This window comes from Gambusia affinis, linkage group LG19 (assembly GCF_019740435.1).
Source record: "Gambusia affinis linkage group LG19, SWU_Gaff_1.0, whole genome shotgun sequence".
NCBI lineage: Eukaryota > Metazoa > Chordata > Actinopteri > Cyprinodontiformes > Poeciliidae > Gambusia > Gambusia affinis.
The window spans coordinates 2,553,193-2,575,997 of NC_057886.1; the positions used below are offsets into that span (position 1 = coordinate 2,553,193).

At 40.6% G+C, this 22,805-nt stretch overlaps 1 protein-coding gene across 5 annotated transcripts in view; it reads left to right on the forward strand.

Annotated features, from left to right (window-relative positions):
* Window positions 1-22,516, forward strand: part of LOC122821350 (thyroid hormone receptor alpha) — a 65,543-nt gene extending 43,027 nt beyond the window's left edge. The window contains exons 1-8 of one of the 5 annotated variants that reach the window (XM_044099178.1): window positions 2,625-2,867; window positions 7,170-7,231; window positions 11,135-11,256; window positions 12,583-12,730; window positions 13,211-13,416; window positions 14,919-15,065; window positions 15,474-15,732; window positions 15,826-22,516. In XM_044099178.1, coding sequence (XP_043955113.1) covers window positions 2,836-2,867; window positions 7,170-7,231; window positions 11,135-11,256; window positions 12,583-12,730; window positions 13,211-13,416; window positions 14,919-15,065; window positions 15,474-15,732; window positions 15,826-16,076 — 1,227 coding nt within the window. In that variant the 5' untranslated portion in view covers window positions 2,625-2,835 and the 3' untranslated portion in view covers window positions 16,077-22,516. Of the gene's footprint in view, window positions 1-2,624; window positions 2,868-7,169; window positions 7,232-11,134; window positions 11,257-12,582; window positions 12,731-13,210; window positions 13,417-14,918; window positions 15,066-15,473; window positions 15,733-15,825 lie in introns of those variants that run through there. The other 4 variants (XM_044099181.1, XM_044099180.1, XM_044099177.1 and 1 more) reach the window with 4 other exon arrangements.
* The last annotated feature ends 289 nt before the right edge of the window (window positions 22,517-22,805 follow it).

Here is a 22,805-nt window from a genome sequence, read left to right on the forward strand (position 1 = left end):
CAAACAAGCTGAAGAAGATCTAGAGTTCAGCCTTCATTTAGAAAAATATCAAATTTAACGGGCCAATGTTACATGTTTTAATATTGAAGTTGGGCCTCCGCCTTTTTCGCGCCGCTGAATGGTTGCCATGGAGATTAAAAGATTTCTCAAACATGCATGGAAGGATCATAGCAGCGTTCCAGGTATGTTTGATGAGGGAATAACCTTATAGCATGATGTAAAGCTCCAAAAAGTTGCTTTCATATAATCCTGTCCCTTTAAAAGAGAAACTTTTGCTTTTGATACAACAGTTGAGAGGATAACAAGCAACATAAATGTTAATATCCTTTATTAAAGTGCCTTTAATAACAAGTTTCTCCAGGAGGTTTGACCATATATGAACCCAAAGACATTTTAAGAAAGGATCTCAGCTTGAGATTGAAGAAAATCTTCCTACTTCGTGGATAGTATACTTCCTCCTCATGTCCTCAAAGACATTATTACTCATAGTAATATTTTTCCAGGTAATTTAAGACCAGCAAATTTAGAATTCCAAGTAAGAAACACCCAAGTCTTTCTAATGAGTCTCTTTGGGTTTTACTGTTGAGAAATCGGGTCACATCTTTGCTTTCAAGACTCTAGAGCCCTGAAGCTACTATATTGTACTGGGTTGTTCTCCAGTGGTAGGAGTTCATCCCACAATCGGTGGGTTGCCGGTTCGATCCCTGGTCAAATCCGCTTCTGTTGTGTCCTTGGGCTAAACACTTCATCCGCCTTGCCACCATCAGCATGAATGGGTGAATGACTGAAAGTAGTGCGAAGCGCTTTGGGAACTTGAGAAGGTGCTACACAAGTACAGGTCATTCCCTGAATGTGAAATAAGCATTTCATATTCACATCACCTGCTGATACAGTAACTGGATAGTGGAAATGGACGTGCTGAAGCGAAATATCAACATTTCTGCATAAAACATGACCACAAACTTCTGATCAATCCCACAGCACACCGTACAGATTACCATACCGGAGGAAACGGCGTTTGCTCAGCCGTAGCCTGACTCCACGTATTTGCGGTGATCGTGAAGTGCTCAGTCTTCATTTCCTGAACCTTGCACTCAGTGAAGATCGTGTCAGGCTCTGTCCTCTCAGCCTTTCGATAAGAAGGAAAACAAATCCAAATGTTGGTCTTTGTGATGTCCAAATCCATGGCTACACTCCTATGTCAGTAACTCTCTATACACAGTTTATTTTTTCACACAAACACAACGCTTTAGTTTCAATAAAAACATTTATTAGTTGATTTGGATGCATTTGTTCTATTTATTAGTGTGCACATTTAGTTAACATATGTATTTATATCAACTTAAAGTTAATTTTGTTTGCTTCAGATTAATTCTTTTTGTTTTCCTGCCTTGCAGTTGCCAGACAGAAGATGAGGGTCAAGGCTCAGCAGGTTTAAATGATGATTGGACTGAACCACTAGTTCCTGCTGGCAGGGGGAATTTGTAGTTTCTTTGTTGAGATAAGTTTTGTATTTAAGTAAATAGTAGTATTTAAAGTTTAATATTTTTTGATTTTCATTTTTGGGTCTTAAGTTTAGCCAATCTTAGCTGTACTGTTATTTGTTTTATGTTATTTGTAATTGTATTCTGTTTAGTTATCCCTATTGTGTCTTAATTGGTCTGATCAGCCAGTATTTAAACCCCTGTGTGTCATTTCTTTGTCAGGTTAGTTATGTTTGTTTGTGGAGCCAGTTTGTTTACATTTTTTGCCTGAGTTCAGTTTTTTTTCTTTTCCCTCTTCTATGAGCTCAATTTATCTTTTTGTCATTTATAATCTTTGGGTTAAAATAAAAAAAAAACCTATTTTTCTAATATGCCCTGTGACTCCTCCTGTTTTTAACTCGGTTCATCACAATCTTTAACATGATGGTTGAATCTCTGTCTTTCCTTTTTGTAGCTTCCTCCGGTGCTTTCCGTTCATGCCGATGTCCCAGAACCATCTGGACCGCAGAACATCCTGTGTAGTTAGAAAATGGAGGCCAACAGATGGCAGATTCTTTTATTTTTCTTTTATTCATTTTTGGAACATTTTGAGGAGATTCTGAATCGTAGTGAATGATTCTGTGTGGATCGATTCTTTTGGCACACCTCTACTATCCATCCTAAACGTTTAAACGTTAGCAGGACTTTCCCTCTGACCTGATCTCCTCCTTAGTCTTTATGATGCTGTGTGTTTCTCTAAGGCCTTTCACCAAACAACTGAGATAAAACAACACACTGGAGAACTCCGTGTACTAATTATGTGACATTTATAGACAATTGGTTACACTAGTTGTATTTCTGGATATCAGAGTAAACAGGCTTTCCCTTCAGAACGATGCTCCACTTTGTGTTAGAGACGTAAAGTTGACCATAGACCAGGTACAACAGTGTTATGATGACAGAGAGCAAACTACTGCCACCGACAACACACAGACATGCACTCAGCACACACTCAGCACACACTCAGCACACACTCAGCACACACTCAGGTGCACAGCAAGGGGAGGGCCGACTGGATCACAGAGAGGGAGGCTGGACCAGAGCAGCCTGAGAGCGAGGGAGGGGAATAAACAGAGCGCTCTATCGCTCCGGCCGCCAGTCTGAGAAAGAGAGCAACCACCGCCGCAGATGTTTCAGCCCGGAGAGGCGACTTAAGCCCGACTTCACAGAACTGTTTGAGGATCACTCTGGAGCGCGGCCAGTTGGGGATTTTAAACCTACGGCTTGCTTTCCTGAGAAAGAGCCCGGATGGCACACTCTGACTGATTCAGAGGAAGAGCTGAGTAGTTTTAATTCCTGCACAGGGAGCAACATGCATATCCTGCAGCCGTACTGCATTAACAGGTTGGTTCGGAGGACATAGTTCATGGTGGCAACTTCATGTAGCTTCAGTAGTTTCAGCATGTAGTTTCTATTTTGATCATAGTGGTCACCATGTTAAATTTACAAATCCAGATAATCGGTCAAGAAATTTCTCAAAGATAATAACTTTTGATCAGCTAATAATTGAAGCGACATTAAACAGCCGTTCAATACTAACACATAGAATCTTCAGTGGGTTGTTTTGCTTTTGATGATCGTGCAGCAGGCAGCAGGCATGTGACTCTCTAAACCCTGTTTGCTAAATAAAGAGTCTGCTGTTAAAATTCCCAGGATACAACGCTTTCTGAGCAGCTTTCAGCCTCCAGGCTTTGCTTTCAAGTTCCGCCTCTATTGGATTTGTTGGCGAGTTTTATAAATGTTTCCACATTTCAGTTTGAATATTAAGTATGTACTCTTACTATATTGCACCTTCAATTCTAATTTAATTGCTTCGCATTCACTAACTATTAAATAATCATAAGACTGAAATACATAGTTCTTATTATTGAGCAAATAATAATATTATTGTTATTGACTACATGTTATCTTGCTTGCAGCGCCCCTGTTGGTTAAAGTTGCATTTTAATAATGTTTGAAACGCGCTCTGTTGATTCTGGACTCGTACTGCCTCTGGACGGTCATCCGGTTCCAGCTCGTAACCACGGCGTCGCCTCCGGTTCCACACCGGACAGCCAGCTCTCCTGGAGCTCTGCTGCTGTCACTCCTGCTCCGGTTGCAAAAAACATGACCTGATTGAATTTAACTGAGAGATTTTTTTTTTTTCCCCATAGCTCTGTAATTTAGCTCACTTTCATCAGAAATGCGATTGCGGCGTCTTCCCACCGCGGTACAAGCCGAGAATGTTGCGTCGTAATTAAACCTACAATGCAGCCGCTCCACCGTGAAGAAGCAAGAAAAGGAAAATGTCAGCGAAAATTAGTGGGGGTTTTTTTTCTGGTTGGAGAAAGAGATGGGATTTGACAGCGAGTGAGAGGAGCCAATGGGAGAGGGAGGCTGGTGTTATCTAATGCTGCTGATGGAGGTTAGGAGAGGGGAGCGAGGGGTTCAAGGGCAGCAGTAAAATAGGAAAACAGAATGAAATGAGGGTGAGATTTGGTGTGGAAGCATAGACTTGGAGGCGGAGATGGGGAAGGAGATGTACGTCCAGCAGGCGGCCGTGTGTGGATTGGCTGGTGCCGACCTCTCCCTGGAAGCGCCAGGAAAGAGGAAACATAGAGAATCGCAGAACAAGACAGGAGGCGGTAAAGAGATTACTAAAGGAATTATCTTTATCCTGGAAAATCTGCATGTGCCGACTATCCGTGCATGTGTTCATCCATTGATATGATTTACTCAGTTCTGAGTAATCCCAAAAAAAAAAACAACACTGAAATGATAGAGTGTCCTCAGGATACCTGGAGGTGGAGTGGAATGAGATGTAGGATTTATTAAAAAAAGTACAAAATTGTGTTCTAGTCCAGGTAAATATTATACACACCCTGATATCCTCTGGGAACCACAGCCACAGCAGAAAGTGCTGTAAAGAGGAAAAGTATCAGGACTAGATCAAACCAAAAAAATAACTTTAATAGAGGTGAAATGATCCATCCAGCTCACGGGATGAGATTTGATCAGTTTTATTATTCTGTCCTGATTCCAACAGAATAATCTAGAAAACTATCAGAGTTACATGAATTCAATTCAAATTCAAAAATACCTTTTTGATGCCAAATGGAAATTAAAAGGTTTCCCTAATCTTAGGTGTAGGACCAGGCATATTGTATCATTTATTATTTATCGTGATAGATTTTGTATCGTGATAATAATTTTGATATATAATTTTAACTATTACTTCCAATTAATAATGTTTAAAACTGCACAAAACTATCAGTTTAACCGTAGTAAACTGATTGTCAGGTGTACTATTTTCTCCACTCTCCAATGAGAGCATCAATAAATATCAGTACATTATATATAAATACATTATATATTCAAAAGTATTGCCATTAGCTAACAGGTTCTAACTTTTGCCAACCCCATAACATTCACGTAAATATAAAAACCGTTTTGTTTTCTAAATCTTATTCATCTGAAATGGCTTCCCTAAATATGAGCTTGTTCGTCAAGCTTTGCAAAATCAAATGTTTACAGTGTGTTTATGGAGAGCCTAAGCAGAATGTAATAATTTATTGATGGAGGACAGTTGCGACTACTTCCTGTTGTTGCTAAATTAATCTTTTAGACTCAATATTGTTTTGGATCATGTGATAAATTGACCCAGTTATTAACGTATCCCTTACCCCCAACTGTCCAAACCAGTACCAGACGAGTCAATATCCCAACAATAAAACCTCGTTCACTTTTTCCTGATTGTCTGTCCTTTTCTGTGCGCTTTCAAGGATTTAGATGCTGAGGATTAAGAGACGCTTCTGACTTTTGCCGTTATTTTTGTGGAATCCCTTTTGCCCACTCATCTCTCTTTCAGTGGCAGGAATTTCCAGCTTCCAGCTGCGAATGATTGAATTGAAGTGACATTGGGGTGGGGATGAAAATTGGTTGGCTTGATAATTTAGGGTTGGGCCTGCGGCAGCATCCTGTGAGTCTGAACAGCTCACTGAATGTGATATTATTAGACCACAGTAGCTCCAGGAGGGAGAGTTGTTTTTTTTATTTTTTGGATGTTTTTCTCCTCATACTCTCATATTTGGTCTTTCAAGCCCTGGAACTGTTCTTTATGTACAGTTGAAACCAGACGTTTGTATATACTGAATAAAAAAGATACAAGGATAAATTTGACCAAACCTCTCCTGCTTTAGGTCAGCTGGAATTACCTGAATTATTTCTATTTGCTAAAGGAAACAATAATAGGAGACGAGTTATGCCAGATTTATTCATAAAAGTTTTCCAGATTAGAAGTTCACATACATCTCGGTATTTGGTAGCATTACCTTTGAACTACATGAATTAGGTCAAATGTTTTGGGTTTCTTTCCACAAAATTCTCCCTAAAGTTTGCTGAGTCGGGTTTGTAGGCCACCTTGCTACCACATGCCTTTTCAGACCTACCTACTAAATCCCTATAAGACAGAGATCAGAGCTTTGTGATGTTGCACCAGAACTTTTGACTTTTTTTTTTAAAACTTTGGAACCACTTTGACTGTTTGCTTCGAGTCATTGTCCTCTGTCCAATTACACCCGAGCTTTTACTTTCTTTCTTTAGCTTTAATATTCCTTCATACTGTTCTATCTTCTTGGTGACATCTATTTTCTGAAGTGCACCAGATCCTCCTGCAGCAAAATACAACACAACATCATTCTGCCACCCCTGGGCTTCAAGGTTGGGATAGAGTTCCCAGGCTTACAAGCATCCCACTTTTCCTCATTATGGCCAAACAGTTGCACTTTAGTTTCACCAGAACACAGAACATGTCTCCAGTAAGGTTGTCCAAATCCAATATGGATATCAGAAATCAGTCCGTTCCATCGTTTAAAGTCCCATACACAGACCCAATGGTTAAAAATAAATAGGTCAATTGTTCTCATACTTATTGTTTGAGTAATATCACTTGATCAAGCCTTTTATAACATTCCACACTAAAAAAATAAGAATTAAAATTATGTTTGATTTGTGCTGATATTGAATTGGGTCAATATCTGTATCAGTTGACACGCAAAGTTGCAATATTGTTATCGTATCAGAAGTGAAAAAGTTGTATCGAGACACCCGTAGTCTCCAGAAGTGAAGGTTTTTGTCTCTGTGTGCATCTGAAAACTGCAATCTGGCATATTATGTTTTGTGTGAAACATTAAAAGGCCACTTTTCCTTACTGAGTGACTTTCAGACCACATTAGTACAGCACACGTTTCACTCCGGATAATGACGCTGTCTCACTGTGCTACAGTAGCATCTTCACCAGGTCTTTGTCCTGTGATTGACCTGCACATTTTGGATCAAAACCCATTCAACTCTGGAACTCAGACCCCGAATGTCCAATGTTGGACATTCCCATCATGTCTATAGAGGCGTGTAATGTTTTTGAACAGATGAACGAGGCAACCTCAAGCATCTGGAAATTGTTCCCAATTCACCTCCTGATATCCTGGTTGATTTCTTTTGGCTTTCCCGTCACATCCAACTAGACAGCAGTGTGTTCGTGAAATACATCCACAGGGGTTCCTCCGATTAACTCAAATGTCTCAATTAACCTATCAGACGTCTCCAAAGCCATGTTATTTTGTTTTTGCTATCATCACTGATCACTATGATGTTGCTGTTTTCCTCCAGATGGCCAGATGTGCCGAAGAGAAAGAGGAAAAACAGCCAGTGCTCCCTGAAGAGCATGTCTGGTAAGGATTGTTAATCTCTTCCTCCCTCATTCGGCTCATGTTGTCACCTCCAAATAGCAGAACGAGCAAAACCGAGCACAATTCAAAACAGGTTCCCGCTGAGAAGCTCAGGCTGGAGGATTTAGCCAGTCAGTGACTCCACAGCTGGCTCTCCTGAGCTCTGAGTGGTTTCCTCTTTTGCATTAAAATAATAATCCCCTCTTCACCACTTTCCATTTCCCCTCTGAGGTTTTTTGGACAGAGTCACCCACCGAGGTGTGATGGACCTGCTCAGAGCTGGTGATAGGAATATGAAGGCTTGGAGTTTAAGTGTACAACTAAGTGAAGTATTGTCATTTAAAACAGAAGAAATGAATACAGGAACATGCAGTGTCTCATGTTTTCGTACCACTCAGGAGGTCAGAAAGCAGTTTAACCCTACCTGAAAAATGTCCTATAATCATCAGCTTTTTGTTTGCATGGTATTAAGCATAACAATTTTTTTGTTTATTTTATTTGTGTAAAGTGTGAAAAGTAAGATGCATGCAGAATTGTGAATGTGAATATGTTAGAAATAAATAATTTCAATCTCAACAGCAACAAAAAAGTTATAGACGATTTAAAATGTTTATTTTTATGTTTTTTGACTAAAACAATCAGCTGAAACTGTTGAAAGCTCAGCTTTATATTCACATATAATTCATTTAAATGAATGTGCTATTTTTCTAAACTAAAAAAATGGTTTAGTTTAAAACTAAACTATTTTAGTTTGTCAAAAAAATTTGCTTTTTTTCATTTTAAAGTAAAGACAGAATGATTAAAGAACTGATATTTTAAGCTGCCTTTAGCATCTTATATAAGAGATTAGCATGGCTAGCATTACCAGAGAATAGACTCTTACTCTCGTTTCATAAGGCAGCAGACATTTCTAAATCCAGCATGTTTTATAAGAGTTTGAGAGCAGCTATCCTGTATTCTGTTCAGCCTTACTGTTATCTGTTCTCTCTCCCCCTGCAGCTGAGTTTATTTGTAAAGCATCAACGCAGTTCAAAGTTCTTTATATGATAGAAACATCTTACTGTGACCAACTCTAAAGCAAGCAAATAAACATTACATTTTGTCAAATGTCATTATCAAAATCAACAAATATGTTGATCAATGTTCTAGTTATAATTAATAGAAGGCAACTCTAAACGGGTGGGGTTTTAACATTGATTTAAAGAAACTTATTGTTGCGACTGTTTTTCAGTTTTCTGGAAGTTTGTTCCAGATTTGAGTCGATTTACATCCTGACATCTCTGAGCTCGTTTTCAGATTTCATTTTCAAATCCTCACCTGAAAAGCTGAAAAGCTCTGAGTTTAAGTCCGCTTCCCTCAATAACGCTGATCACACTGAAGAGTGTTGTTGCGATCTAAACCGTGTAGGGCTGAGTAAGAATCTGCTCAGGGTTGGCCCAGTTCATACCTGTCATGTTTCTGGAGGCATCTCTGTTTGTAGCATTAGATCAGAAATGTACTGTTGACTCACATATGAGGACATGCATGTTAAGAAAATAACATTTCACACTACATGACCTATTACACAGTCTTTAGGGTGACCACAGAAACGGTGTCTGAAAAACACACACCCTTCGCTGTAGAAACAACCTTAGCTGCAATTATTTAAAAATATACATTATATTTTTGGTGACCTTAATCATCTTTCACGCTTTTATAAAGGGAAAAAATGGGTCCGATCTTTAATTTTCTACAATTTTCAGATAGTGACTCGGCCATCACAGCATTAATGCATGAACACACCAGTGTCAAGAGTTCACTGTCATCTCCATTTCTGCTTGTTAGCGAAGTCATGTGGCTACAAACCAGGCCATAATCTTCACAGTTCCACCAATCTACCATGAAGAGATGTTTCTGACATGCTGTCTGTTTGTTGTTGTTTTTGCTGCACATATTCTTTTACTTTTAGTTATTTGGTCAACTTTGCAACCAAGAGAGAGAGATTTGATAAACAGAGACCTTTTTTTAAGCTGCCCTTCCAAGTAACCCAAATCATTTCAGGGTTATTCTCACAGCACTGTGGTGAACTTTAGCATTTAGCATGCTAACTGAGGCCTGTAGAGTCTGATCAGCAGCAGGGATGTTTTGTTTTTTTCTGAGCACTCCAGCAGCTGAACTCAGTTTGAACTTTCTGGTTGGCCGTCCTCAATGCTTTCCACCAGAGTGTACTCTGTAGCTTAGAGCAGCTAGCTGATTGGTAACCACAGAATTCTTGTATAAACGGTAAAAATCTGCGTATCTTGTTCTCTGCAACGTAGCTGCAGTTCAGGGTGGCACAACTCAAAAAATGATAGGCATCAGATGAAAATAAGCAAATATTCAAGCGACATCTAAATAGTGATGACAGTAATGGGCCAAGAAGCCTGGACTAGACTCAGTTCATGTGGAGACCAAAGTGGAAACATTTGTTCCATTTTCAGCCGGTGTGGTTCTCTTTCACACTTTGTCAAACAAACCAAACTCATTGAAAAACCTGTTCCCTCCCTCACCTGTGGGGGCGCTTCACCAAGACCCACTGCAGGAATCAGCTTAAAAACCTCTGAAGAAGACACTGAGCACAACGTCCTTCTTAATGAAATGTAAAGAAAAATAAAGTGGCTTCAGCTTTTAGCACTTGTATGATTTCTCTTTTGGCTTTGGTAAAAGATCACGAGTCATTTCTCCCACCAGTGCTGTACTAAGGCGTTTTGTTGTGGTTGTATTTACCCAGAATGCCTTGCGATATAGTTTGCTTTGTGGTTTTGGGGCAGCTTCCAAAAGCAGGCACTGGAACATAAGAACCGCCCCAGAGTTCACTTCAACCAAACTGAGACCTGGGTTTATAGGCGGACCAGAGTTCGATTACACATTCACACCTCCACAAACCAACCGGACTGTCTTGGGAATCAAACTTGGATTTGATTAAAGCAAAGCAAACAGCTGGTGTGAATGAACTGTGTGTCTCCCATCATAAGTGTACGATAAATCTGACTTATATTGATCTACATGAATTGCCTGGATTTAACTCATGGTCTACATCAAACACCTACAGGCTAACCTTTGAGACTATTTGCAAACTTGCTTTGAATAAAACAATAACAGTAATAAAACTTATAATCAACACCCGGTTGCCAGCCGAACAAAAGGCTTTATGGACCTCTGCTACTCTTGACTGACGGTATAATATGTCATGTGTTCTTTGTAGTTTTGGCAAATCCCCTTTTATACTTAAAAATTAGAACTTTTCTCCCTGGATTCTTGTCTTTCTGGGTTTTGATGATCTAAACTACATTCTCAGCAGCTCAAATCATTGACATGTCTTCTATTACAAATTATACCAGCAGTTACAGAGTTACAAATAGCCACTTTTGACCCAAGAACCCTGTGTAGGTGGTTTCATTGTGTGCCCTAAGATTGTTGGTGGCGTTTATTATTTTTCAAGCAGTGTCTCACTGTGTGGAAATGATCATTAAAGTCTCTCTGCCTCAATAGATCTGTAGAGGTTACAATCCAAAGAGCAGATCGCCTTAAATCATTTAAGGAGAGCAGAAAAACATTTATGAGAGAAAAGACTGAGAGCAAAAGAATATTTCAGGAATCCTTGAAGCCTGAACCTCCAGAGCTTGCATGACAACGGCCCCCGGTGGGAAAACGAATGCCATTCTTGTGTATGTTCAACCCTGTATCACAGTCTCTTAGGGCCCCTTACATTACAGGTGCTTCACAGAGGCCCCTGTGATAACGCTCAGCCCCTTCCCTCCTCCTCTCCTTCTCCCCGCCATCCTCATCCTCAATCTCACTCTTCACTATCCACCGGTTCCTCCCTCGTTTGCACTCTTTGTCACCCCGTCCTGCCTCACTCTTCATCCTCCTCTTCCTCTCCTATAGCTCTTAGCGTCTCTGTTCCAGGGTACATCCCCAGCTACCTGGAGAAGGACGAGCCGTGCGTTGTGTGTGGGGACAAGGCCACCGGCTACCACTACCGCTGCATAACCTGCGAAGGCTGCAAGGTACGCCGCTGGAGTTCAGCCTCTTCAACCGCTGCACAGCTCACATGTCATGTTACAGCCACAAATTTTAAATATTGATACTTTGTTTAACAGAAAATAACATAGTAGTGTGTTTTTTTTAAATGGGGACAAAAATGGTATGTTGTTTTGGAAATTAAAAAATGGGAAAAATGGGACATGCGTTCAGTGCCCCTAAATCAATAATCTGTCTCTGCCAGCATTACATTTTCCAGACTTACTACTGATTCCCAATCGGATTTACGGACTTTGACTGGGTCAGTCAAGCACTCAAATTTGTTTCTATCCAAGTGGGGCTGCAACTTACGATTATTTTCATAATGGGTTATTCTGTAACGGTCTTTGCAAACTCCTTTCTTTCAACTCCTTGTGTTCTGCCTATAAAGTCAGGAGGTTACAGTAAGCTAACATAACTCAGGTCAAACAGTCTGGATTTTCTTGCGAAAGCTTATATAAGATGTCCACTAATGTCATTGCTTGATAACTTGATCACTCCACTGACTCCACAAACACCATGTGATGAAATCAAGGAGCAAACAGAACGCTTAAATGATAAATTAAATGTTCTGGTTGAGGGGTCAGGTTAGATTAGTGAAGCTGAATCCTAAACCCTCTAAACCAGGTTCTTTGACCAAACTGGAGATTTTTGACGATGGTAATAAAGCAGTGATGATTCAGTCCTGCTTTAAAGTCAGTGACATGAAAGATAGTAGGTGAAATTGCATCAATAGATTGTTTCATACGGAAAATAATTTCAAGCAATTTTTGCAAAAGGTGGTTACATTTAGTCAGGTATCGTCCATCAGACATGTTTTCTAACCAATATGCATATAATGATCCATCCAACTCTGGAGACCAGGTGATCCAAACATTATGAGGACACCTAAGGCTTCCAAACATTTTTTTTTTCACAAAACAACTTAAAGGTATTATGAATCTGTGTTTTAAAGACTTTCTGTTCAGTGTCGAATTATCCAGCTCAGGTTTGAACTGGAGAAAGTAGAATGAACAGCAGACTATGAAATAGCCCTTTAAATGTTGTACCATTGCTGGAATTTATTGATTTGTTGCTTTGGAATTTATTGATTTGTTGCTTAGCGTAAAGAAAGCTGATAGAGAAGCAGAAACAAACAGCAAATACCCCGAGGTCAGGAGTTGAACCAGGACAGCTAAAGCCTCCTCACATGGGGTGCCGAGCGGCAGGAAGCCACCACTCAGATCCCAACTTTACCTTCGTTAGATCCAGATTTAGAACATTTTGTAGAGTGATGAAGTGTTTACTGTCTCTCATTCTGTCCCTCCTTATAGGGTTTCTTCCGCAGGACAATCCAGAAAAATCTCCATCCTTCTTACTCCTGTAAATATGAAGGCTGCTGCATCATTGACAAGATCACCCGCAATCAGTGCCAGCTGTGCAGATTCAAGAAGTGCATCTCTGTGGGCATGGCCATGGACTGTGAGTCATGACAAACCTCTGACTTAGTATCTCTAAAACTGAAGACGTGCAATGGGGTAGTAGTTAGCTGCTAGCTACAAAACTGAGCAGTTGCCACATCAACCTGCTAGCTAACTATCAACACTGTGCGGTTGGCGTGATGAGCAGCTAGCTAGCTATCAAACCAATCTGCTAGCTAACTACCACACTGAGCTATTAGCTAGGTACTACACTGACCAGCTAGCTTGCTCACTGAGCAGCCACACTGAGCAGCTATTTAGCTACCACACAAAGCAACTAGCTAGCTAACTCACAGTTAGCTAGCTATCTCACCGAGCAGCTAGGTTGCAGTCCTTTCGGTCCTGTTGATAAGAAAATTTCAGGATAGTTTGTAAAAAGCCAAACTCAGAACTTATTGAATGTTTACCATGCTGTTACACTCAAGTCTGCATCTCTATATGAAACCACCAACCCATTAACTCCACCCATTCTATCTCCCAGTGGTGCTGGACGACAGCAAGCGCGTGGCCAAGAGGCGCCTCATCGAAGAGAACCGAGAGCGGAGGAAGCGGGAAGAGATGGTGCGGACGCTGCAGATGAGGCCGGAGCCAGACAGCGCAGAGTGGGAGCTGATTAGGATGGTGACTGAGGCGCACCGGCACACCAACGCCCAGGGCTCCAGCTGGAAACAGAAGCGCAAATTTCTGGTAATTTGTCACTTTGAAGAGAAACAATTTAGAGTTTCCGGGTCGCCACACGTGGTGAAAACCTGCTGCAGAACTCGGTAAAGTTTTCACTTTCCAACGCCGATTTTAGCGGATCGGGCAAAAAAGAGAGCTAAGATGAATTTACAGAAATTTAAGCCAATTTTTAAAATTCATTTAATTATTGCCAATGTTTTACCAAATCAAAGGGCGATAGAAACTTCTGCTCAATCAAGTGTTGTTAAACCACAGGAGCAGAATTCAAAATTCTTCAGTTAATAATTGACTTCTTTAATATTCACATAAAGTCTATACATACACAATGACTTTGAACAATTGTTGACAGAAACTAAACTTTTTTCACAATGTCAGATTGTTTTTACCAAATTTAAGCAGCTAAATGTGTTAGTAAACCATTATTACACAGTGCAAACTAACATGCTTTATCAAAATTTAAAAACTTTCCAAAGGTCCTTCTTACTGTACCAAATTGGTAAAGTGAAAGACTAAGAAAAGGTTCTACTGATTAAAACCCAGCTGTAAAGTTTTGGATAAATCGTGGTAATCAATGGATACCTTTATACACTGGGTTTAGAAAATGATGGTTACCAAGCAACCATTTAATACAGAAGCAAACGGTTTTACACTTGAATACGTTTGTGTGCAGCGATTTAAAAAGGGGAGGACATTTAGGTCGGAAGAACACACTGTGTGTGGGAGAAGCAGCTGAACACAATGGCTGCTGCTGCTGCTGCTGCTTCACTTCAGAACGACCCTGATCTCTGCAAACAAAACTTTGGAAAAGTGCTTGGGAGAAAAAAAAAGTTCTTATTGAATATGTTTGAATTTTCAAAAAGGTGCATGCATGAGTTTTCATATGTTTTCACCAAACAAGATGGAAAAAAAAATAAAAATTCATTCATTTTCTAAAGCAATTCAGCAGTTTAAAGGAGGAGTCAGTATTTTAAATGTCCTTTTTAAAAGTCCAACCAAGGACTTTTATAATTTGAACAAATTTGCAAAATATCTTTTGACTAGAAACCCTTCGTGCAAAATAATAGTTGCATTGTTTTTAACATGTAACATTGACCTTGATTAAGTAAGCTTAAATAAATACATATAGAATTTACTACAGCTTTATTGCCTTATTTTGTAGAATTAGGTGATTACTAAAATATCCCTTCAGTGACTGCAAAGGTCCATGATTATACATGTAAGAGTTTCTTGCATATCACATCAACCATCACATGTTGAAATATCTTATCTGTTTTGGGGGGGTTTTGTGCAAATGACAGATTTATTTTTGTTAGTCGATTTACGAAATTGAGCTTAAATCGGCTTCATTTATTGTCAGCAAAACTCGGCATGTGTACCATACACTCGTATATCCTGTGTGGGTTTTACATCCACAGCTTATTGAGCGGACAAAGTGCATTTTAGTCCAAGGTTTTCTCTTCTGTCTCCTGCCTCATTGACTGCTGACCGCGTTATTGTGCTGTTTGCAGGCCGACGACATCGGCAACGGTCAGCTGACGCTCACTTCAGACGGAGATAAGGTCGACCTGGAGGTCTTCAGTGAGTTCACCAAGATCATGACCCCTGCCATCACCCGCGTTGTTGACTTTGCCAAGAAACTGCCCATGTTTTCAGAGGTTGGTAGGAAAGGATGCTAAATCTCGTTTCCATCCCGTGTTCAAACATGCCACTTCAGTTATGTAAACACTGGTTGTTAAATCAGAACTAAACTAGCCAAAGTAGGTATTTCAGTAACAAGAGTTGCATTTATCTCCATGGTACATGTAATACAAAAACTTCCAAAAGTTTTACCTGCAAAGTAAAAGAAGAAAAATTAAGTTTTTCAAATATTTTAGCAGATAAAAATCAGAAAATGGTGGGTCCGAACACACCATGCCCACATAAACTCACAAATTTAAACCACACTTTTCTGATTTTAATTCTAACAAAAATTGTTGACCTTGCCATAACTGTCCTCTTGCACGTTTCTATGAAAGTTTTGTCCTATTAAAAGCAGTAACCCTGAATTCCTGTGCACCTGCCAGCTGCCTTGTGAAGACCAGATCATCCTGCTGAAGGGTTGCTGCATGGAGATCATGTCACTGCGCGCCGCCGTGCGCTACGACCCCGAAAGCGAAACGCTGACGCTCAGCGGCGAGATGGCCGTAAAACGTGAGCACTTGAAAAACGGCGGGCTTGGGGTTGTTTCGGACGCCATATTTGACCTGGGCAAAAGCCTGGCACAGTTCAACTTGGACGACTCCGAGGTGGCACTGATGCAAGCGGTGCTGCTCATGAGCTCAGGTGAGGCAGCATCACCTTTTATAGGAAGAACTACTTGAACTGGCTGCAGAAAACATGTCGCATTACTCGTTCTTCTTTCTGCGTTGGCTTCAGATCGGTCGGGGCTGATGAGCATGGAGAAGATCGAGCGGTGCCAGGAGGCCTACCTGCTGGCGTTCGAGCACTACATCAACTACCGTAAGCACAACATTCCGCACTTCTGGCCAAAGCTCTTGATGAAGGTCACGGACCTGCGGATGATCGGCGCCTGCCACGCCAGTCGCTTCCTCCACATGAAGGTCGAGTGTCCAAACGAACTCTTCCCCCCACTCTTCCTGGAAGTCTTCGAGGACCAGGAAGTGTGACATCGCGCCCCGACGCTTCGGGTTTGGCAGTAAAGGAAGTATCGGCCGTGGATGAACATCATAGGAAAGACTGGATTTTGTTTTCATTTGTGAGAACGTGCCCTGTACATTGTTCAGTTGTCTGTTTGCCCATTTCTGTCAAACACAAGACTTGACCTTCTGCCACCAGCAAAATCTCATCAGCATCATGACACAGAAACCCAGGTGTTCTACAACTGGTAGTTTTTCAACGCTATGCCATAAACTTGCATCTATATGCAAATCCAAATTGCATCAATGAGGAGGGCTGGACTGGTGCCACTCCTAATGCAAACTGAGGGGCTTTGCTAGCGGCACACCTTAGTGAAATCTCAAGCACATGTCTTCGAGGGTTTTTTTTCTTGTCCTGGACCTGACAACTGGCACTTCTGACAATCCCAACAACCATCCCGCTGAACTCCCACCTCCCCAACACCTCCAAGAGCAAAAGCTTCCACTTTCAATCCACTGTGGCCCTCAGAGTGTTCGTCGTCCTACCTCCGTCACACAAACCTTCACACTGAGAAACACACTCACAGAATGTATGTGCACAGAAAACAAAACAAATACCCCAACACTGTTACCTCATTTCTTGTCAAATGTATTTCTTTATTTATATTTGGTGGGGAGGGAGGGGCCAGATGTAGTTCAGTTAGAGGATATGGAGCCATGCACCCCACAGTTACCCATATGCTACTGGCAACTGGTGAGAGAACAACTTTGTGTAAAACACTAATCTACGAAGCATTATTTGTACTACGAGTCTTATAGCCGAGGACACTACAGCAATCACCGTGCATCACTAGATGTGTTGAACATCACAGTGCATTCTGTAAGCACTAAACTGTGAGTATGTATGGAGTCAGTCTTGGCAAATAAAGCTTTTTGAGTAGCGAACAGTTGCAAAGTGCAGAAATTCAACATCGCTGTTCACAACTCCTTCCTCCGTTCTTTGGTCGGCCCTGTTGTAATTCACCCTGAGTAATCAAAGCCAATGGGAGAAATCCCTGAGCGGAGATGAGAATTGAGCGGAAATGAGTAAGAAGGCAACGGCCAGGCTGGTGCTTCTTCGGCCTTTTACTTGCAAAGGTTCTCGGATCATATTTACATATTTTTAGGGGTACGAACAAATTTGCCTATATCTGCATATCCCAATTGGCAAAATTTATGATCTCCAAGCAAATAATCAGAATAAATGTTTAGCCTATTCATCTTAAATTTGAGGTTCTATCACCTTTATTCTCATTGATGAAATATTTAAACAATCACAATAAGTCATGGAGAACTTTCTCTGTTTTTTTGTTTTTTTTCTACACATTTTTATGTGGTAATTACAGCTTATTTGTGACTTTTGTTAGTAATTTTGATAACTTTCTCACTTTGGCTGAATTTAGTTGATTTTTAAGATTTTATCGAATTTTACTGACACAAAGTCTCGTTCCATTATTTATCACAGTCAGCCTCTCTGTCGTGTTCCAGTTAAAAAAATATGTAAAATTAATCTGATCAATATTTGATGATCAATAATGCATAGCACAGTGCTTTGAACACATTATTATAACCATCATTATTATTATTTGATTTTAGAAGACGCCAAGAATTTATCAGTTTATACAACAAACACATGGCTTCATAAAAAAATCTACTAAAGCTTCACTAGTTGGTTGTGAAGTAGCTATGGTTACAATGACTGTCTGCTGATTTCCAACGTGACTGATTAGCAAATGTTTTGCTAATATTTCCTGCAGTGTGTGGTCTTCAGGTCATCATTTACGGCTCTGACTAGATTGCTCAAGCTATTTTTATTTTTTTTTATTTTTCCTCCGTTTCCACAAGAACGTTTGTAACAAACATACTTCAGCTGCGCCTGTAAATTTAAAGCCTTTTAAAGTACCGGAGCTCTGAATTATTTCACCGAGCCGTTAAAACACAGCTTTTCAGTCTACAGGGCGTCTGTCCATGAGTAGATGAAATCTGAAAATACTGAAGACCGCCTTTAAAAATGCCAAATACTGCCTATTTTAATGGTTCAGACACAAAACATGCCTTAATTTGTTTTATTACACAGTAATAAAAACCATCTTAGCCTTGCTGCAGATGTTAGCTTTGCAAATGTTGATACAAAACAACCAGCAATGATTTATACTGATCAGTAAAATGATGCCCTGGAAGGTCAAATTAATAAAATATTTTTTGATTATAAGAAATAAAAAGAAAACTATAGACGATTTGACCACATCTATCTATGAGTTATCTTCAGTATTGATGAAAAATACTTAATTATAATAAAACATAAGCTCGTACATCAAGGCTTAAGGTACATTTCTATGACATTGCTTATTTACTGTTAATAAACAGAAGTAGGGAGGCAGTGGGAACGGAACAGGGGTGAATTGGTGAATTGGCTCGAGGCTGACAGTGAAGTTGCATCATTTTTTTTAACAAATGAAGGAAAAAAATAACTGCTTTAAAAAATGAGTCTGGAATTGTGCACCATTCGATTCAAAAAGACGTTTTTGATCCCAAAGGGAAATTAAATGTTATTTTAACTTATATTCTTCAAAGAGTTATTGTAGATTGTGATGGTTGCTGGCAGGAAGGATTTCCTGTAGCAGTCTGTATTACAGCAAATTTGAAGACGCCTCTGACTAAAGACACTCTTGTTTATCAAAGACACTCTCGTGGCCTAAATTAAAGCTCTACTAGCCCCAAATTTAAGTCTTATACATGACCTGAGCATGTAGCAGTCAGCTAATAATATTTTCTTTGGCAGACAGAAATGATAGAAAACCTTTAATCATCTTTGGAAAACTTCTAGATCAAATCATAGAGGATTGGGTCGCTGTTCCCCATCAACTCATTGTCCTTCTAAACTCCAGCCTTTACTTTACACCAATAGTTATTTTGACCTTGTAGTGTAATGTCTTACAGAAAGCACTTTTTTATTCAAAACATCTAAAGGCTCTTCAGCCATTTCCAGCCTACACAGGGCGTCTGCATATAGAATACCTCACCCAACTCATATCTCCTGAGTCATTACCTCACAGACACACATTCACTTTTCAGATGCTTTTACTCTTTCAAACTGGCTTCTCTTTTTATTTATTTTTTATTCCATTCTTATAAGTTGTGGGAAGCAGCCTCTCAGTCTCAGTGTTCTCGTCTTCAACCCCCTGATCCCCCCAACCAACTCCTCCGCCTGTAACTGCCTGAAACCAACAGACTCTACCTCACCTCTCGTCTCCATGGAGCCGCTTCTAGGAGCCCAACACGAGCACAACCGCCAACCTAACACACAAAACGCAGTGATAAGCTGTACGTCCCCCACTGTGAACGGATACGTCCGCAGCGTCGTTCTGCTGACGGCGCTGCTCCTTCTGTCATTTTCACCTGGTTTGTTTTTCCCAGCTGCCCACGTGGGACCAAGAGTCGCTCTGAGTTCAGGTTTTTCTTTCAGAACCAGAGCTTGACGGCGGGCCGGCGGGTGAAGGAGTGACGGTAAAACCGTGACAGTTCTCCAGCGGGTGGAGCCGTTTCGGCCCCGGTCGGGTCAGGACTCTGGCGGGTGACTCAGCAGTTTTGGAAAGCACATGATGGACTGAATTCCTCCCTGGGGAAACGAACACCCGGGCCTCAGAAAAGAGAGAAACTCTGTCAACCACGTCTCTAGCGGCCATCCACTGCAAAAAAAATAAAAATAAAAAAAATATAGACTTATCAGGTTCTCTTTTTTGCACTAAAACCACGCTGTCTGTATTCTGAACCGGTCTGGACACTTTTCCTCTCCTTCTCGTCCTCCTGCTGTTTTCGTCTTTCGCTCCATCTGTTGATTCCGGAAAGTGAAGCTCAGCGCGCGGCCGGTAGGGATCGCCACTCACTGGCTGCGTTTCCATTGTCGATATTCAGCTGACGTCAAAGGGGAAAAAAACACAATTTTGCAAATTGATGTGTTTCCATGAAAAAAGGAATGACATTAAAATCTCACTGAATTAAAACGTGACAAATCATTAAAAATCACGTCAGAATGGATGTAAACAGCTACATGGGATTTATAGCGCTCATCATCTATCCGCTGAGACTTGATCTTTAATTCAGACGTTGGAGCAACAAGCCCCGCCTACTTTGGAGCGGCTACCTATGCTGCGGTTTGCGGAAAAGAAACTATCATCCTCCTTCCACTTCCTGTCTTCTTCGTCGTTTTCGCCAGTAGTATCGGGTTGTTGATCACGTGACTTGTGCGACTCTGCTAAAAAGTTTCCATTGAAGTTTTGCAGAATACACAAAGTTTGATACGGTCAAAAAAATCACCTTACCCTGTTGAGTTTTTTGTTGTTGTTTTTTTTTTGTGCTTTTTTTTCCCAAAACTGTCGTGACATTAAGCTAATTGTTTTACGTCATTTCAGTTTGCGCAGTTTTACGGTTAATGAAATGCAGCTGGTGTTACTTAACTATGATGTGGATTATGTAACATGCACTCACAAACACACACACACAGAAAGCGAAATGATGATAAAGGATGATGGAGTTGTACGGACCCACATTGCCTTGGTATCACTGTGAGTGAGCGCCGTCACACACACACACACACGCCCACAGACACACACACAGCTGCCCTGTCGCTCATTCTGATATGTTCATGTGCCTCACATGGGTGTATCGTTACACTTCGTAGTGCTTGCAGAAATATTCATACATCTAACTTTTTCACGATTTTGTTGCATTACAACCACAAACATTCATCTATTTCACTGGGATTTCATGTGACCAGCACCAAGTTTCACATGATGGAGGTGAAAGTTTTAAATTTTTTGGAAAAATAGGTAAAAGTTGCACCTAATTAATTTAGGGAAATACCAATATCCAGTATTTATATTGCTGTTGTAGCTGATATTTACCTGTATTACATGTTTCACTTCTCCTTCAACACCGTAAAAAAACACAGCTGACTTCACCACCAAACTACCCACAGTCCTTTGCTGCATCACTATCACTGTCACAGGACCAGACAAACATTACATCAGCAACGTCGACCCCTCCCACTCTAGAGATAAACGGCAACAAGATAGAAATAAATATTGGTTGTTAATATCTGTTTATCTATCCAAAACATGATTTTAAAAAATCACCAGTATCTACCGATACGATACCAATACTGATTTTAGTGCTGATGTATCGTACATACCTACTCAAAAGATTACTTTGACACCCCTAAATAATGTCCAGAACACCAGAAGTGTGTGATCCAAAAAAAAAGTTTGCTCACACCAGACCACAAACATGGTGGTGGTAGCATCATACTGTGGGAATGCAGACAAAGAAGCATTTACAAGAGAAATTATATAGAAAAATGATGAACTATGCACTATTACCTGCCAGTCTGTCGCTAAACAAACACATCCCCACAGCATGATGCTGCCACCACCGTTATTTACCACGGAACCATTTCATTTGTGTTGGTCTGGACAATAAACTCCCAGTAAAGTACATTAGACGTTTTTGGTTGCAATATGACGACATGGGACAAAGTAAAAAAATAAAAAGTATGAATTCTTTTGCTGTGGACTTTATGTAGTATACATATAAATATTTGTAAATATTTAAAGCTACATATAAATATATATATATATATAGTATATATATGTGCACTCAGGCCCATTCAGATGATTTCACCAGGTGACAGAATCTGGATGAAAATCAGCGGCGTTTCTCTCCGGCTGACATGACGCTGCTTGTTTGACTCGTGGCGGTTACCAAGCAACCTTCTCAGTCCTCCAGCCTTTGAGCTCGCCTGCAGGTTAAGCCAGCTCTCTCCTCTCTGTTTTTTTCTTTTTTCTGTTCTTTTTGCTGAGGTCGAGGGTCAGCGTTCCCCGTCGGTGATGTAGATGTGAGCTGGCAGCGCCAAACGGTCGGCGGAGGAAAACCACAGCGGCACTCGTTTATCTGCTCCAGGATCTCTGGAGTCGTTCTGGCGGCTCCGTTTTGAATTTGACAGAAAAAAAGATAATTCACTCCAACCCAAGGACGACTTTACAACCTTTGAATCGAAGCCGCAGAATAAATCAGGTGTTTGTTTGTTTTGTTTTTTTACTTTGTAAAGGGAGAATTGTGATTTCTCTCCCTTTGTGTTTACAGTCGTCCAAACTGTGAATCTGCTAATCTCTGCCACTGCACCAAACCGTAACAGCTGAGGCGTTCTCCTCCTGACTTACCCAGGAGAAACGGCTCTGTCTCTAGCTGCGTCTGTCCGGCACCGTCCTCCTGACCTCCTGACCTCTGTCTCTCTGTTCCTGCCTGTTCTGCACCCAGACGCCCACCTCGCTCCTCGGAGCTCTCGTAGGTGGAGGACGATATGACAATCCCTGCAGGAGTGTGTCTCCATGTGGAATGTAAAATACTGCAGTATTGTGATTAAAGACACATTGTGAAATCTTCAGGTTCTTGTCATTTTACTGGTTTCAACCATTTGAATTTGTAACTGTTCAAACTCAGACATTTCCATGTTTTCTTTTTAAGATTCATCTAAAAAAAATGAGTTTTTTCAATCACATTTTCTACTTTCCAAACTTCGAAACTTCCCTGTCTGTTTTCTAGACAGTTTCCGAGTTACTTGGTAGAAATTTACTCCTGTTTTTTTTCCTACAACAGCTCTAATGTACCGTCGTACAGCTCTCTGTCCTGCTGAACGGCGTACATCCTTCTCCACTTCCTTTA